This window comes from Arachis ipaensis, chromosome B4 (genome assembly GCF_059453495.1).
Source record: "Arachis ipaensis isolate K30076 ecotype BB chromosome B4, ASM5945349v1, whole genome shotgun sequence".
Lineage (NCBI taxonomy): Eukaryota > Viridiplantae > Streptophyta > Magnoliopsida > Fabales > Fabaceae > Arachis > Arachis ipaensis.
Window position 1 is genome coordinate 8,013,683 of NC_142439.1, and position 18,064 is coordinate 8,031,746.

Genomic DNA, 18,064 nt, shown 5'->3' on the forward strand with positions numbered 1-18,064 from the left:
TCAAGGTGTTTAGGACAATAGGTCATTGTTGTTTTGTGAATGACAATTATTTTGTTCCATATTTTTAATTATTTGCTTGTCCAAACTTTGTATAATATTGCCAGACTTAATTTCTTTTGTATTGTACTTGTTTTGTTCTTTTAATGTTTGCTACTTAATCATGTTTATCAGTTCCAGTAATTATATATTATGCTATTATGAATTTAAATTATTTTAAATTATTTTTTTTATGATAACTACTCTATCAAAACAGGGCACATTACTTAAAAAAAAAACACTAACTTTCATTCATCTATTAATATTACATATAATATTATCAAAACTTTTAAGTCATAACTAACACAACAACTAAGTAAAAAAAAAAAAAAAAAAAATCAGTATATCTAACAATTGGATTATACATTTTTGGGTTCTCACTTCAACTTTTAATTTTTTAATCTTTTAGACTAAATTGATCCTCACTTGTTCATTATCATTTGTAGTAGCATCTAGTCTTTCTTTATGTTCCTCCTCTTCTTCTACACCATCATCCTAGACAAAAAATTCACACTATATTTTGCCCCTAGTCTGTATGAAGTAGGGTTACGAGTAAAAAAAGGATAAGTACTTTTTTAGTCTCCAAGATCTGGGGTCAAAATCAATTTCGTCCTTAATCTTTTTTTGTTATTAAAATCATCCTCAACGTTACAAAACATTATAAAATCGTCATTTTCTATTTTTTGGACCAAATTATCTTTAACTATTAATAAAAATAATATTAAAAAAATAAAACCCCATCCCACCCACACCCAGCATCTCTTCGTCTCTCCCTCCACCCCAAACCCACCTCCAATTTCCCTTCCTCCTACTCTCTGACTTTCCACCCCAAATTCCATCCCATCCCATCCCATCATCATCATCATCATCATCAGTTTCCACTCCCTCAATCCCTTATCAGTTCCCACTCCCTCACCCCACTCCCTCACCGCCCCTGCGTCCAACCCGCCGCCCCTGCCGCCCCTGCGTCCAACCCGCCGCCACCGCCTCCCCTGCGTCCAACCCGCAGCCACCGGTGCAAGCTTGCATGGAAGCACTGCCGTCCCCGTCCAGCTCCCGACCCTCCGCCGCTGCCTTTGCTTTTCTGCTTTTGCTTTCTGCCTTCTGCTTTTATTTTTGTTTTTGTTAATTTTTGAAGAACATATACATAATTGATGATGGATTGTTGCTAATTTTGTGATTATTTTGTGATTGATATTGTTGCTGAATTTTTTATTTATTTTGTGGCTAGGGATAAATGATGAGGGAGAGTAAGAGTTTTGGGGAGGGAGAGAAAGAGAAAGAGGCTTGGTGATGAAGAAGGTGTAAGAGTTTTGGTGATGAAGAAGGGAATTGGGGGTTACTGAGTTAGTGGTGATGAAGAAGGGGGTGAGGGGGTGAGGGGTGGGGGGTTACGGTGAGGGGAGGGGGAGGGATGAAGGGGTGAGGGAGTGGGGTGAGGGTGGGGGTTACGGTGAGGGAGTTGGGGGGGTGTTTAGGTTTTGTTTTAATTTTTTAATTATTTTTATTATTTAATAAGGGTAATTTGGTAAAAAAAATAAAATCGAAGTAGAAAATGACGATTTTATAACGTTTTGTAACGTTGAGGATGATTTTAATAAGAAAAAAAAGGTTGGGGACGATTTTGATTTTGACCTCAAACCTTAGGGACGAAAAAAGTACTTATCCCAGTAAAAAACATAAAACCACTTAATAATTTTTTTACACAAAAATTCACATTATAATTGGGACAACTAAAGAAGGACTATCCAGGTTGATATTTGTTTTGGATCACCAAAGTACGGGACGGTAGCCGCACCCACAACATTTTGGCACCCGCAAAGGTCTGCTCCGATTTTGAGTTCTCGTTGTTGATCTTGTAGAACTTCCTTGACCCTGCCTTGTACATCCAACCATGATTTTGCTTTTAGTTTCAAACAGTAACAATAAATAAGCAGGAAAAGATCGTTCCTGAACAAAAAAAAGAAGATGATGAGCGATAGAAATGTGATATTAAAATTCGGGTTAAAAATAGGTAGAAGGACCACAATGGGTCAAATAGTTTCAATTGTCGCTTCAGCTAATTATTATATACGTAGCATGTCAATGTCATATTACTGTTGGCGACAGATAAACTGACCAGAAATATAATAAAGGACCAACTTAGTACATTTTTAATAAACTTTAGGAATATAAATAATACAATTAGTAAATTAGAAATCAAATTAGTACGATTCATGAATCTTAGATTACCTTTTTGTTTAACTCTGTAAAAGAAACCAATAAAGTAATATACACTACAAGCTTAAGGAACACTAGGCCTATCAATGTGCTCCAAGCCACCACAATATAAAATACCACATCGCACAAGAAAGACCCAAATTTCAAATTTAAACCACACTATATATATTATATATAATCCGAGATGTCGTGAGGGATTCTTAATATACTTAATTAATGCTTGTATTAGGTAATATTTTTGTTAGAATCCATAATAATAACTTAGAAATAATAGATGAGGAGTGTTAGGGATCAGCAAGGCAATAATTTTTGTGATTTGTAGTTATCAAGTAGCTATTAATAATATTTTTAATGGTGTGAAATTTTATTCAATGGTGTGAAATTACTCATTTTACTTTTATTGGTTATATGCTGGCTAGAATTTAATAAAGTTACTGGTCCTCTAAATTTTTTCATAATGAATTTGATAATTAGATACCTATTAATATAATACAAGATACTATTTATTATTTGTATAGATGGTGAATAAATTAAAAAAATAATTAAATAATAAATATTTACCATTCAATTATTAGCAAGAGTATAAATGAATATTCAAATATTTTCATATTTTTTTATAAATTTTGTCCGAAATTGTTTCATGTATACGCTATTGTATGTTGTGCACAGTACACTTATATATAAACATGTTTAATATGTGTAAGATTCACCTGAAACAAAAATTGGAGCACTATTACCTTATTGTCGATGTATAAATTCATCTCGATGAAAAACTTCACGATACTCATCGGCAAATAAGTTATACATCGGTCACTTCTACAATAACAGTCTTAAGAAATTTTATAATAGATTTATATGTCGTTATTAAAAAAAAAAATAGTAAAAAAAAATAAGTCGTTAAAGAATTACAATATTATACTTATAAGTTACTAACAAAATGAAATGAAAAACTGGTGGGATGAAACATAACTAGCTAGTATCGTAAAACCCATAAGTCTAGCATCGTAACTTTTTATAAACCTATCTAGCTAGTAATGGTTTTTTTTCCTTCCAAAAGATATCTATAAAAATTCATCACAAAATTCTTCAACTTATTTATCCTATATATTAATCTATATTTTCTTTATCTCAGAGTTTAACATGGATTAATTTGTTACTTAAGATATATGTTGTTTGATTGATGTTTCCCGCGATTACATTGGTGGAGACAGGGAAGAGTAACGGGTTTAATTTGGAGAATAATCATCAATAGTCCTCTTAGCATGTATGTGCATGATTCAAGGATGAATTAAGGTCCAAAATTTTCATGTTTTAATTTAACTGTACAAAATTTAAATTTATTTGGTTATTTATTTTTGCGATCAAGTAGAGTTAGAGATTTAAAGGTTTAAATGTTAATTAAATTTGATTAAGATTAAATTTAATATAATAAAATAATATATCTTTTTAAAACATAATTTGTTATGTTTATTATTTTAAAATTTAAACTGAAGGACGTAGGTCCAAGTGCAAACTTTGAGATGGATACATAGATGCATAATCAAGTGTTTATTGTTTATGGTGCACGTTTAAAGCTGCGTAGCTTGAAAGCGGGTGATGAGGCGGTCTGAATTAATTGAGCCGTGTACTTGTGAATATGGACTCCATCCTTGGCCAACAGCTGAAGGGTGAAGATGGTTTCAGTCCTCAGGGATAGGTCTTCTACGCAACTAAGGAGTTGTGATAGCTTCAGCTTCGCCTTATATCTCTTGTTATGCTCTTTCACTGCCAAAGTCGCCATCTTAATCACCCAAGGTTCCTCCACGTCCAAAATTATAGGAGACTCATATATCATAGGCCATGCTGTCATGATGGCCAAGGAGGAGTAACAGAGAGAATCCAAGAGGAAGAGGAACAGCATAATATGGGAATAAATTCTCATGCTACCTTCCTTTGATGAAACTGTGAATGCCATATATATATATATATATAACACAAGGTTGTTGCCTCTTCAATCCATTTATGAGATGTAATTTTGAATGTTCACAAACGTATATTTGTCCTAACACTTCCTTAAAAGTCATAATTGTGAAATAGAGTCTATCAAAAATGTCTTTTTTTAAAGATATTTTTTAATAATTAAAATTTAACACATATGATCGATTAAATTGTGTTATTTTTATTAAAATTAGATCGGACAAATCAATTTAATTAAAACATTAATAAATTAAATTTTAAATCGGTTTAAATTAATATTTTTTTATAAAAAATAATTACAAGATTCCTATTATAAAAAATAACTATATATATATATATATATATATATTTTGAAAACTCTAAATCCTAATCCTATAACGACAGAGAAGAAAAATGTTAGAATTTAGGATTCTCAAAATTAATATATATAATAAGAGTATTTTAGTTATTTTTATAATAGGGATATTGTAGTCATTTTTTATAAAAAAATAATATTAATTTAGATCAGTTTAAAATTTAATTCATTATTTTTCTGTTAAATTAATTTATTTGGTCTAATTTTGACAAAAATAACACAATTTAATTAATTATATGTATTAAATTTTAATTATTAAAAAATATCTTTAAAAATGTTGGGGACGATTTTGATTTTGACCTCAAACCTTAGGGACGAAAAAAGTACTTATCCCAGTAAAAAACATAAAACCACTTAATAATTTTTTTACACAAAAATTCACATTATAATTGGGACAACTAAAGAAGGACTATCCAGGTTGATATTTGTTTTGGATCACCAAAGTACGGGACGGTAGCCGCACCCACAACATTTTGGCACCCGCAAAGGTCTGCTCCGATTTTGAATTCTCGTTGTTGATCTTGTAGAACTTCCTTGACCCTGCCTTGTACATCCAACCATGATTTTGCTTTTAGTTTCAAACAGTAACAATAAATAAGCAGGAAAAGATCGTTCCTGAACAAAAAAAAGAAGATGATGAGCGATAGAAATGTGATATTAAAATTCGGGTTAAAAATAGGTAGAAGGACCACAATGGGTCAAATAGTTTCAATTGTCACTTCAGCTAATTATTATATACGTAGCATGTCAATGTCATATTACTGTTTGCGACAGATAAACTGACCAGAAATATAATAAAGGACCAACTTAGTACATTTTTAATAAACTTTAGGAATATAAATAATACAATTAGTAAATTAGAAATCAAATTAGTACAATTCATGAATCTTAGATTACCTTTTTGTTTAACTCTGTAAAAGAAACCAATAAAGTAATATACACTACAAGCTTAAGGAACACTAGGCCTATCAATGTGCTCCAAGCCACCACAATATAAAATACCACATCGCACAAGAAAGACCCAAATTTCAAATTTAAACCACACTATATATATTATATATAATCCGAGATGTCGTGAGGGATTCTTAATATACTATTAATGCTTGTATTAGGTAATATTTTTGTTAGAATCCATAATAATAACTTAGAAATAATAAATGAGGAGTGTTATGGGTCAGCAAGGCAATAATTTTTGTGATTTGTAGTTATCAAGTAGCTATTAATAATATTTTTAATGGTGTGAAATTTTATTCAATAGTGTGAAATTACTCATTTTACTTTTATTGGTTACATGCTGGCTAGAATTTAATAAAGTTACTCGTCCTCTAAATTTTTTCATAATGAATTTGATAATTAGATACCTATTAATATAATACAAGATACTATTTATTATTTGTATAGATGGTGAATAAATTAAAAAATAATTAAATAATAAATATTTACCATTCAATTATTAGCAAGAGTATAAATGAATATTCAAATATTTTCATATTTTTTTATAAATTTTGTCCGAAATTGTTTCATGTATACGCTATTGTATGTTGTGCACAGTACACTTATATATAAACATGTTTAATATGTGCAAAATTCACCTGAAACAAAAATTGGAGCACTATTACCTTATTGTCGATGTATAAATTCATCTCGATGAAAAACTTTACGATACTCATCGGCAAATAAATTATACACCGGTCAACTTCTACAATAACAGTCTTAAAAAATTTTATAATAGATTTATATGTCGTTATTAAAAAAAAAACAGTAAAAAAAAATAAGTCGTTAAAGAATTACAATATTATACTTATAAGTTACTAACAAAATGAAATGAAAAACTGGTGGGATGAAACATAACTAGCTAGTATCGTAAAACCCATAAGTCTAGCATCGTAACTTTTTATAAACCTATCTAGCTAGTAATGGTTTTTTTTCCTTCCAAAAGATATCTATAAAAATTCATCACAAAATTCTTCAACTTATTTATCCTATATATTAATCTATATTTTCTTTATCTCAGAGTTTAACATGGATTAATTTGTTACTTAAGATATATGTTGTTTGATTGATGTTTCCCGCGATTACATTATTGGTGGAGACAAGGAAGAGTAACGGGTTTAATTTGGAGAATAATCATCAATAGTCCTCTTAGCATGTATGTGCATGATTCAAGGATGAATTAAGGTCCAAAATTTTCATGTTTTAATTTAACTGTACAAAATTTAAATTTATTTGGTTATTTATTTTTGCGATCAAGTAGAGTTAGAGATTTAAAGGTTTAAATGTTAATTAAATTTGATTAAGATTAAATTTAATATAATAAAATAATATATCTTTTTAAAACATAATTTGTTATGTTTATTATTTTAAAATTTAAACTGAAGGACGTAGGTCCAAGTGCAAACTTTGAGATGGATACATAGATGCATAATCAAGTGTTTAAACCGATAAAAAGAAACAAGACGAAGTCCAAGTAGTGTAAACTTTGAGATGGATACATGGAGTGTTAATTGTTTATGGTGCACGTTCAAAGCGGTGTAGCTTGTAAGCGGATGATGAGGCGATCTGCATTAATTGAGCCGTGTACTTGTGAGTGTGGAGTCCATCCCTGACTAACAGCTGAAGGGTGTACATGGTGCCAATCGGGGATACATCTATTGCTATCCAACTAAGGAGTTGTTCTAGCTTCAGATTCGCCTTAGATCTCCTGTTATGCTCTTTCACTGCCAATATCGCTATCTGAATCGCCCGAGCTATCTCCTCGTTCCAAATCATCGAAGACTTATATATCACAGGCCATGCTGTCACCATGGCCAAGGAGGAGTAACAGAGAGAATCCAAGAGGACGAGGAACAGCATAATATGGCAATAACTTCTCATGCTACCTTCCTTTGATGAAACTGTGAATGCCATGTATATATATATAACACAAGGTTGTTGCCTCTTCAATCCATTTATGAGATGTAATTTTGAATGTTCACAAACGTATATTTGTCCTAACACTTCCTTAAAAGTCATAATTGTGAAATAGAGTCTATCAAAAATGTCTATTTTTTAAAGATATTTTTTAATAATTAAAATATAACACGATCGATTAAATTGTGTTATTTTTATTAAAATTAGATCGGATAAATCAATTTAATTGAAACATTAATAAATTAAATTTTAAATCAGTTTAAATTAATATTTTTTTATAAAAAATAATTACAAGATTCCTATTATAAAAAATAACTATATATATATATATATATATTTTGAAAACTCTAAATTCTAATCCTATAACGACAGAGAAGAAAAAGGTTAGAATTTAGGATTCTCAAAATTAATATATATAATAAGAGTATTTTAGTTATTTTTATAATAGGGATATTGTAGTCATTTTTTATAAAAAAATAATATTAATTTAGATCAGTTTAAAATTTAATTCATTATTTTTCTGTTAAATTAATTTATTTGGTTTAATTTTGACAAAAATAACACAATTTAATTAATTATATGTGTTAAATTTTAATTATTAAAAAATATCTTTAAAAAAAATATTTTAAAGATCTTTATCTGAATAACTCCCTTATAAAATAGGAATAATGACTTTGTAAAAATAATAATCTGATCCACAGAATTGTTCTATAATTTTTTCTGTGGGGACATTAGTACTATTTAAGTTTATATTTAGTTAATAATTTTGTTGCATTCATCTCGTTAAACTTTGGCACCAATTTTTATTGGCCACCACTATATAAACACGGCAAGAAATTTTTTTTTTAATTATTTATTTGACTGCATTTAAAAATGTGTTTTAAGAAACATGGATTAATAATAAAGACATATTTTAAATTAATATAAAATAAATAAACATTATTAGACTAAAAATAGAATGATTAGCAATAAAAATAGATTAAATTATAGATCTTCAAAAATAAAAAAAAAACAAATGAATTATTGAAAGAATTATAAAAATTGTAAATAAAACTTCAACTTGTCAAAAAATTATTAAATATGCAAAAAATGAGAAAAATATCAAAATAATAATAAAATAGAAGTAGAAAAATAATATTATAAAACTTATAAAAAATAATAAAAAGATAAAACAATTTTCTAATAAAACTTTTGTTAAAAATTTAAATTTTAAACAAATTAAAAAATTAGTATTATAGCTAAAATAATTAACGATTTAAAAAATATAATAATATTTTTTAATAATAATAATACTTTTAATCTATGTCATGTGTCAAAAAATTAATACACGACAATTTATTCAATGGACGATATCAAACATCCTTATTTAAAGATACTTTAAATATTTTTACTTGAGTCTTCGCTTATTTTATTATCAATAATTTATCTATTATATCTATCATATATTATTAATTTTACAACTAAAAAGTGCCACATGTCACTTCTTCATTGCAATTGAAATCAAATCTTACCTTTCAAAATTAAAGAGATATCTTCCTTTTTCTATCTCTCTTATTTCTTTACCCACTCTATATCTCTTATATATCATCGTCATTGACTAATAATTAAAAACTTGACAATCAAAATATAAAACATTATATTCTGTAATTGCAACTAAAATTAATTTGAAATTGAAATTGAAATTAAAATATAGCTATATTATATTACTAATTTAATAACAAAAATGTGTCATATAATACTTTCTCATTAAAATTGAGTGAAAATATTTTAATTTCTTCCAAAATCAATGAATTCTCTTCCTACTGAAAAGTACAAGCGAGAGGATAGTTGAAACTAGAGTCAGTAAAAAAAAACAAAGAAAAAGAGAGTTGGAAAAAGAGTTGCATATAAGTTGTATTGTTGTGTTTTCTTGAATGAATGATAACAGAGTACATGATACAGTACATAAGGTATATATGCACAGTTGCAAGTGTAATAACTCAGCATTCTAAATCAGATTAGAGTATAACTAAATAACAAATTAGAGTAACTTCTACACACTTCTACATAGTCTTTTATGACTCTATCTCTTTTATGTTCTATCTTTAAAACTCTCTTCTGCTTCACACGAGGATGACAGGTTGCTAGGACACTGCACCATAAGCTTTTCTCTAAGATTGAGAAAAGAAGTTAAAGGAAGGGTCCTGATAAAGGTATCTGCAATTTAGATAGAGTTAGAAACATGAATTACTTGAACCACCTTGCTTGTGACATAGTCTCTCATAAAGTGAAGATCAATTTTAAAATGTTTTGTTTTAGAATGTAGGATAAGGTTTGCAGCTAATAATACAACACTTTGATTGTCACAGTAGGCAATAGAAAAAACTATTAGAGGAAATTGTAGCTCATTGAGCAATCTTTTGATCCAAATTAATTCTGCAACTAAGTCAGCCAAGGTTCTATACTCAGCTTCCGCGCTTGAACGAGCTACTGCACATTGCTTTTTAAAAGACCATGATACTAAATTCTTGCCAAGAAAAACATAGAACCCCCAACCGATTTTCAATCATAAGGATTAGGCATGGCAAAAATCTCCGGCGGGGCTGGTACCCACTGGGATTTATCCCCCGGGGGCAGGTATGGGGTGATTTCTACCCACGGAGATGGGGTCCCATATAATAAACGGGGCGGGGGTAGAGGTCTCTATCCCGTGGAGACCCTTTAAATCTCTGTTTATGTGAAATGACGAAAATACTCCTGATATATATAATATGTGAGCCATTGGAAAAACCCTAGCCGTCACATATGCTTCACTACTTCAGAGAGACAAAGAGTGAGAGTCTCGTCTCCTCTCCTCTCTGCTCCTCCTCAAAGTTCAAACCCTCAGCCCCTCCTGTCTCCTTCTCGAACACCGCCGACCGCCGCCTTCCACCCACTGGGTCCCTCAGCACTGCAGTCTCGTCTCGTCTCCTCTCCACTCCTCCTCAAAGTTCAAACCCTCAGTCCCTCTTGTCTCCTTCTCGAACACCGCCGACCGCTGACCGCCACCTCCCACCCTCTGGGTCCCTCAGCGCTGCCTCTCACCCCCTGAGTTGCTCGGTCGCTCACTGCAGGACTCAAGCTCACCGTCGCGGCCACGTCGTCTTCTTCTCCTCATCACGTCGTCGCCGGTCATCGTCTTCTCCTATTCGCCGTTCGTCTGCCAAATCGCCGGTCTTCGCTGGTCTGTCCCTTTTCTTCGTCGAGTAAGTGAGTCCTGTGATTTCTTAATTTATGTTTCTAAATTAGGTTGATCTGATTCAAGAATTTCTAAATTTAGATTTCTGAATTAGGGTAATTAAATTCTGATTTTTGAATTTTTGAATTTTTGAATTTCTGATTTTGATTTCTAATTAGGATAATTAGATTCTGAATTTCTAAGTTAGGTTAATGAGATTCTGATTCTGAATTTCTGATTTTTTAACTTATATTTTTGAGTTAATTTTGGCTTTGATGGAGTGGCAACATTGTGGAAATGAGGTAATTGAACTGATGGCTACTAGCATGATAGCTAAGTTTGAAAAGTATTGGGGTGTGATTAATACTGTTATGGTTATTGGGACTTTCTTGGATCCTAGGTACAAGATGTATTTGTTAAATTTCTTTTTCGTAAAATACATGGTGAGACGGAGGCATGTGTTGTAATTGGTCAAGTGAAAAGGTTAGTACAAGATTTGGTTTTAGAATATGCAACCAAGGGAAGAGAGAGAGACCAAGCTGCTCAGTTAAATATGCCGCCGCTACCACCAATGCCTTCAGGTTCAAGGGCGAAGAAGTTTAGTCACGAATCTTGGCAAGCTGACTTTGCTGCCCATATAAGTGAGGAATCTGCATTTATTGATACAAAAAATGAGTTGGATTATTATCTTGAAGAAAGACCAGTGCCACAAACTGAAGATGACTTTGATATCTTAAATTGGTGGAAATCGAATGGCGCGAAATTTCTCACTTTGCAAACGATTGCTAGGAATTTTTTGGCAATTTCTATGTCTATAGTTGCCTCTGAGTCTTCATTTAGTACTGGTGGTCGATTTGTTACACCACATCGTAGTAGATTGCGTCTAAATACGTTAGAGGCTTTAATGTGTAATCAAGATTGGCTTTGAAATGAGCTTGGAACTACAACTAACATAGGGTTTGAGTGCTACATAATTAATAGCATTAAAGCAGATGTTGATGTAAGAAAATTACTAAATTATATATGTTGAGTTAAGAAATTAACTAACTCAATTGATGATGACAAACATTAATCTAATGGGTTAAACACCTATATATAAACATGCTTAATATGTGCAAAGGGGACTATGAAATCATAGAGAAATGAAAGATGAATTTGCTTCTTCAGCATTATGAGCTAAGCTTTAAAAGCACCTTTTATGACAACAAGACTTTTATCATGGTGCATTTTTATGGCCCAATCAATATTAGATTAATAAAAAAGTTTGATAACAAAAAAATATTTTATTTAATATTTATTAATCAAAGAATTATCTTAGGTAATAGTAGAACATTTACCCAACAAGAGACAAAAAAAAATCAACAAAGCTGACAGTACACTTAAAAAACGAATCAGAAGAATGTGGAAAATAACGCAAAACTAAAAACTAGATCCTTTTATAAAGAGTGCGTGTAGAGTAGGCCATCTTTTGAAGAGTCAATAATAGTCTTTTGGTATTTTTGTTATAGTGTTTGATTATATTTTTCGTTATTCTTATTAGATTTTGTACTCTTATTTTAATTGAGTAGGAGGTGTGTTTTTTATTTAGTTTTGTATGTATCAGGGTGTAAATGTGAGTGTGGCGTGTATCTAGTAAGGTTGAGGTTTGTTTTGTTAGTTGGCTGAAACTATTTTATTTCATCGAGTTCTTATTTTTTGTTCTCCGTTTGTGGTAGAGTAAATGAGTAATCCACCTAAAGACGAAAAAAAAACCATCAATTATTGTAATTTTTCTGTCATAATTTGTTTCGTTTAGTGTTTTTTAAGTGCATTAATTTTTTATTTTGTATTTTTTAGTTATTGCTAAAAAAATAAGTAATTTTAAATGTAATATTATAAATAATATTAAACTAAATAAAATAATTTTATGTTATTATCTACTTAGCATTACTTATTGATAATTAAAAATTATTAAATAAAAATAAAAATAACATGTTAAATGTTATGGCCCAACCCAGCTGGATAGAGTTACTACCCGGCCCGTGACTAACCGGTCCGAACGGTCGGGTCGGCGCACATAATCCGCCCGATCCAGGACTCGAACACGCGCCCTGATTGACAGCTGCTTAACAGCTGTAGGAAGCGAAACTTCCTGGAAGGTAGCCTCCCCTCGTGGGGCCCGCCCTACTGACAAGATATATAAGGGGAGGGTCCTACCCATCCCCAAGGTATGTCATCACAACTTTCCTCCTTTACCACTTGCACACCAGACTGACTTGGACGTCGGAGTGTCCTTGCAGGTGGCACCTCCCTCAACTCATCAACTGCTCGGGAAGTTGGCAGCTCACGCTAATCATTCCCAGGATCCAGACCAAGGCAGAGACCTTTCTTCACACCCAATCAACAACTCAAACCGTCCGGGGACCCGATCAACCGAACATTGGCACCGTCTGTGGGACGGGCATGGTTTAATGCCCTCCCCCAGGGCTCTATAACCACGTTCGCCGACATCATTCGCGCCTTCTTGGCCCAATTCACCACGCGTATCGCCAAAGCAAAATACCTGATTAATCTGCTAGGGGTAACTCAACGAACCGCGGAACCGACCAGGAAGTACCTGGACAGATTCAATGATGAGTGACTGGAGATTGATAGCCTAACCAATTCGGTGGCCAGCTTGTGCTTAACCAACGGCCTGCTAAATGAGAATTTCAGAAAACACCTCACCACCAAGCCTGTCTGGACAATGCAAGAGATTCAGAACGTAGCTGGGGTATACATTAATGATGAGGAGGTAAGTCGGGTCGTGGCAGCCAATAAACGGTAGCCCGTATACTCCAATGCCCGCCCATCTGGCAGCGGGAAAAGGTCTAAGGAGCACTCCAGAGACGGAGGATCGGCCAAGACTTCCAAACCTTTCCCCCGTGTTGGGAAGTTCACCAACTACACCCTCTAGCGGCTCCAATCGTCGAGGTCTATCAGCAGATTGCCGACAAAGGCATCCTGTTGAAGCCCCGACAACTTAAGGACAGGACGGGAGGAAACAATAACCTCTATTGCGATTATCACAAGGGTTATGGCCACAAAACCCAAGACTGTTTTGACCTGAAAGACGCCCTGGAGCAGGCCATTCGAGAAGGGAAGTTGGCCAAGTTCTGCCACCTAATAAGGGAACCAAGGAGGAGGGACCGGTCAACCGAGGACAAAAACCGAGCCGTAAGGCAAAGATGGGAACCTGAGGAGGACAATGAGTGGGGCCTCACCGTGGTAAATGTGGTGATTGGAAGGGACATCCCTCCCAGATCAAAGTCGGCTAGCAAAAAGGACGCCAAGGTCTTAGCTATGTCCTCTGGCCCTGCGCCGACCTCCCAGAGGGTCCCCTCGATATCCTTCGGCCCCGAAGATCAATGGTTCGAGGAGGTAGTGGAGAACCCGCCAATGGTGATCACGGCCAGAGTAAGCACCGGCCTGGTAAAACGGATCTTAGTGGATACGGGGGCCGACTCCAATATCATGTTCTGCAATGTATTTGATGCTCTGGGCCTATGGGATACCGACCTGAAAGGCCATCAACACGGCATCGTAGGCCTAAGCGATAATTTCATCAAGCCGGACGGGGTAGTTTCCCTCCCGGTCTACATTGGCGGAGGCAAGGGGAAGAGGTCGCTAATGGCGGAGTTCGTTGTCTTAAGGGACTCCACGGCCTACAACCTCATCCTAGGGAGGAAAACCATCAACGACTTTGGGGCGGTGATATGTACCAAGCTGTTGCTAATGAAGTTTGTAGCTGATGATGGATCAGTAGGGACCATCAGAGGCGACCTGGAAACGGTAGTCGCATGCGACAATGCCAGCCTCTCCCTGAGAAAGAAATCTAAAGAAGCATTTGGTGTCTTCCTAGCCGACCTAGACGCCAGGGTTGATGACAAACCCAGGCCAGAACCGGAGGGAGACCTTGAAAAATTTAGGGTCGGCGACTCAGATGAGAAGTTTACCTTTGTAAACAAGAATCTACCCCATGACCTGAAAGAATCCCTGATAAAGATGATCAGAGCCAACGGCGACTTGTTTGCCTGGACTCCGGCCGACATGCCGGGTATAGACCCCCAATTCATGTCACGCCAGCTGGCCGTGAGACCGGAGGCGAAGCCAGTAGCCCAAAGGAGGAGAAAAATATCCCAAGAAAGGGCGGAAGATGTGGCCAAACAGATGGCCAGCCTACGAGAAGTAGGCTTCATTCGGGAACTGGACTACTCGACTTGGTGGGCAAACGTGGTCTTGGTTAAAAAGCCCAATGGAAAATGGAGAATGTGCGTGGATTACTCCAACCTTAACAAGGAATGTCCCAAGGATTCCTTCCCCCTGCCCAACATCGACGCCCTTGTTGACGCGGCGGCAGGTTACCGATATCTGAGCTTCATGGATGCCTATCTGGATATAGTCAGATACCGATGCACCGGCCAGATGAAGAGAAAACAGCGTTCATAACGCCAGGAGGGGCATACTGCTACAAGGTGATGCCGTTCAGACTGAAGAATGCGGGGCCACATACCAAAGGCTGATGAACAAGGTCTTCAGGGACCTCATCGGCAAGACGGTAGAGGTATACGTAGACGATATCTTGGTCAAGACCGCCAGGCCCGAGGCCCTCTTAAGTGACCTGGAAAGCGTCTTCGCATCTCTTCGCCGACAGGGAATGAGGCTCAATCCGCTGAAGTGAGCCTTCACTGTCGAAGCCGGAAAATTCTTAGGGTTCATGATAAACCAACGAGGGGTGGAAGCCAACCCAGAAAAGTGAGGCAATCCTACAGATGAAGAGCCCGGGAAGTGCAAAAGACGTCCAAAGGTTAACGGGAAGACTCACCGCGCTATCCCGCTTCCTCGCCGCGTCGGCGGCCAAAGCTCTACCCTTTTTTAGTCTAATGAAGAAGGGGATCGCATTCGAGTGGACCCCGGCATGTGAAGAGGCTTTCAAACAATTCAAAGTAATAATCTCGGCACCACCCGTCCTCGCGAGGCCTAAGAAGGGAGAAGCGCTGTACTTGTATTTGGCAGTAACCGACGAAGCCTTGGCGGCGGTCTTAGTGCGAGAAGAAGGGAAGACCTAGCAACCAATATATTTCGTGAGTAAAGCTCTACAAGGAGCAGAGCTAAGGTATAGCTAACTAGAGAAAGTGGCATATGCGCTCCTGACATCGTCGCGCAGATTGCGGCAGTACTTTCAAGGACACCAAATAATCATCAAGACGGATCAGGAAATCCGTCAAGTACTCCAGAAACCCAACCTGGAAGGTAGAATGATGACTTGGGCTGTTGAACTCTCCCAATACGACTTACAGTATGAACCCAGGCATGCGATCAAGGCTCAAGCCATGGCTGATTTCCTGGTAGAAGTGGGGACCCTGCTGGGACACCGAACACACGGTGGAAGCTCCATGTTGACGGAGTATCCAACCAAACGTTCGGAGGAGCAGGAATCATCTTGGAAAACCCAGCTGGGGTTGTATATGAGCAGTCAGTAAAATTCGATTTTCCGGTGTCGAACAACCAAGCAGAGTATGAGGCCCTGCTGGGTGGCCTAACTTTAGCAAAAGAGGTCGGAGCCACTAGACTGGAGGTGTGTAGCGACTCGCAGGTCGTAACTTCTCAGATCAATGGGACCTACCAAGCCAGGGACTCACTATTACAAAAGTATATGGAGAAAGTGAAAGAGTTGAGCAAGAAATTCGAGGAGGTCACGGTCTAACACGTTCCGAGAGAAAGGAACACACGGGCAGACCTCCTGTCCAAGCTAGCGAGCACAAAACCAGGGGCCGACAACCGGTCTCTCATCCAAGGTTTGATAAAAGAACCAGCATTGGTCCTACAGCTGGCCCAGTCAGAACCCTCTTGGATGGACCCGATCATCGACTTCCTGGAGAAGGCCAGGCTTTCTAGCGACGAGAAGGTGGCCAAAACAATAAGGCGAGAAGCGGCCAAGTATGCAATCATACAGGGCCAGTTGTTTAAAAAAGGGCTTAGCCAACCACTGCTAAAATGCCTGCGCCCCGACCAAATGGAGTACGTCCTCCGGGAAGTCCACGAAGACTGTTGTGGTCACCACATCGGAGGGAAGGCCTTAGCTAGGAAGCTCATCAGAGCCGGATATTACTGGCCCTCCATGATGGCGGATTCTAAGGAGTTCGTAAGAAGATGCAAGAGATGCCGGGAAAATTCCAACGTCCACAAAGCGCCAGCAACCGACCTTTCTCACAATGGGGAATTGACCTACTAGGACCCTTCCCGGTTGGACCAGGACAAGTCAAGTACCTGATAGTGGTGATTGATTATTATACAAAGTGGGTAGAGGCAGAGCCGTTGGCCAGCATATCCTCAGCTAATTGTCGAAAGTTCATGTGGAGGCATGTAGTAGCAAGATTCGGAATCCCAAAAGTCGTTATCTCAGATAACGGGACTCATTTTGCTGATAAAAAATTCGGAGAATTCCTGGCCGGCTTGGGCATAAGGCAAAAGTTCTCGTCAGTTGAACATCCCCAAGTCAACGGACAAGTAGAGGCCTCGAACAAGGTCATCTTGCAAGGCCTCAAGGAGGGACTTGACCCAGAAGAAAGGAGCGTGGACAGATGAACTAGCCTCGGTTCTCTGGTCCTACCGCACAACTCAACAGTCGGCCATCGGGGAAATGCCTTTCCGACTCACCTATGGGGTGGATGCAATAATACCCGTGAAAATCGGCGAGCCGAGCCCGCGACTACTCTTAGGAGGAATCGAAGAGGTCGTGGAAAAGGACTTGGTGGATGAGGCTAGGGAGATGGCCCATTTATCAGAAACAGCACTAAAGCAAAGAATGGCCTTACCCTACAATGCCAAGGTGCTCAAGAGAGAGTTCGAGCAGGATGACCTGGTCCTAAGGCGCAATGATATTGGGGCTCCGACACCCGGGGAAGGAAAGCTGACGGCTAACTGGGAAGGCCCTTACAGGATGAAAGAGGTGATTGGCAAGGACACCTACAAGTTGGAACGATTAGACGGCAAGGAAATCCCGAGAACGTGGAACTCGAGTAACTTGAGAAGATTCTACTCCTAGAATAGACTCACCAATTTAGTAAGAACGCTTTATGACGAATTACTTGCCCTTGTCACATGTTTGCTATCATGTTACATTTAAACCAGTTACCATTGCTACTTGTCATCTTTTTATTATTATTATTATTTGTTTTTTGCACTGCTTGTTATTAAGTAAGGCACCGTAACGAATAAACGGTCTTGGGACTGATCACCCCGGGGACCACAAAAGCAACAAATGCCATAACGTGCGGCTATTAAAACGGTAAAAGCCATGAGCCGGCTTCGCCAATTACCAACTAAACGACGAGACGTTCATGAACAAATAAGTTAATGCCAGCAAACGG

The 18,064-nt window shown here is 36.5% G+C and overlaps 3 protein-coding genes across 3 annotated transcripts; all 3 read left to right on the forward strand.

The window, feature by feature from the left end:
• The first annotated feature begins 10,948 nt into the window (after positions 1–10,948).
• Positions 10,949–11,601, forward strand: LOC148566591 (zinc finger BED domain-containing protein RICESLEEPER 3-like). Its single transcript, XM_088484322.1, has 2 exons — positions 10,949–10,975; positions 11,074–11,601. Exons 1-2 carry the CDS (start codon positions 10,949–10,951, stop codon positions 11,599–11,601), a joined length of 555 nt encoding a protein of 184 aa, XP_088340448.1.
• A 4,944-nt stretch (positions 11,602–16,545) lies between these two features.
• Positions 16,546–17,279, forward strand: LOC148566592 (uncharacterized). Its single transcript, XM_088484323.1, has 2 exons — positions 16,546–16,836; positions 16,992–17,279. The coding sequence occupies exons 1-2, from the start codon at positions 16,546–16,548 to the stop codon at positions 17,277–17,279; spliced, it is 579 nt and encodes a 192-aa protein (XP_088340449.1).
• A 55-nt stretch (positions 17,280–17,334) lies between these two features.
• Positions 17,335–17,739, forward strand: LOC148566593 (uncharacterized). Its single transcript, XM_088484324.1, has one exon. It carries the CDS (start codon positions 17,335–17,337, stop codon positions 17,737–17,739), a length of 405 nt encoding a protein of 134 aa, XP_088340450.1.
• The last annotated feature ends 325 nt before the right edge of the window (positions 17,740–18,064 follow it).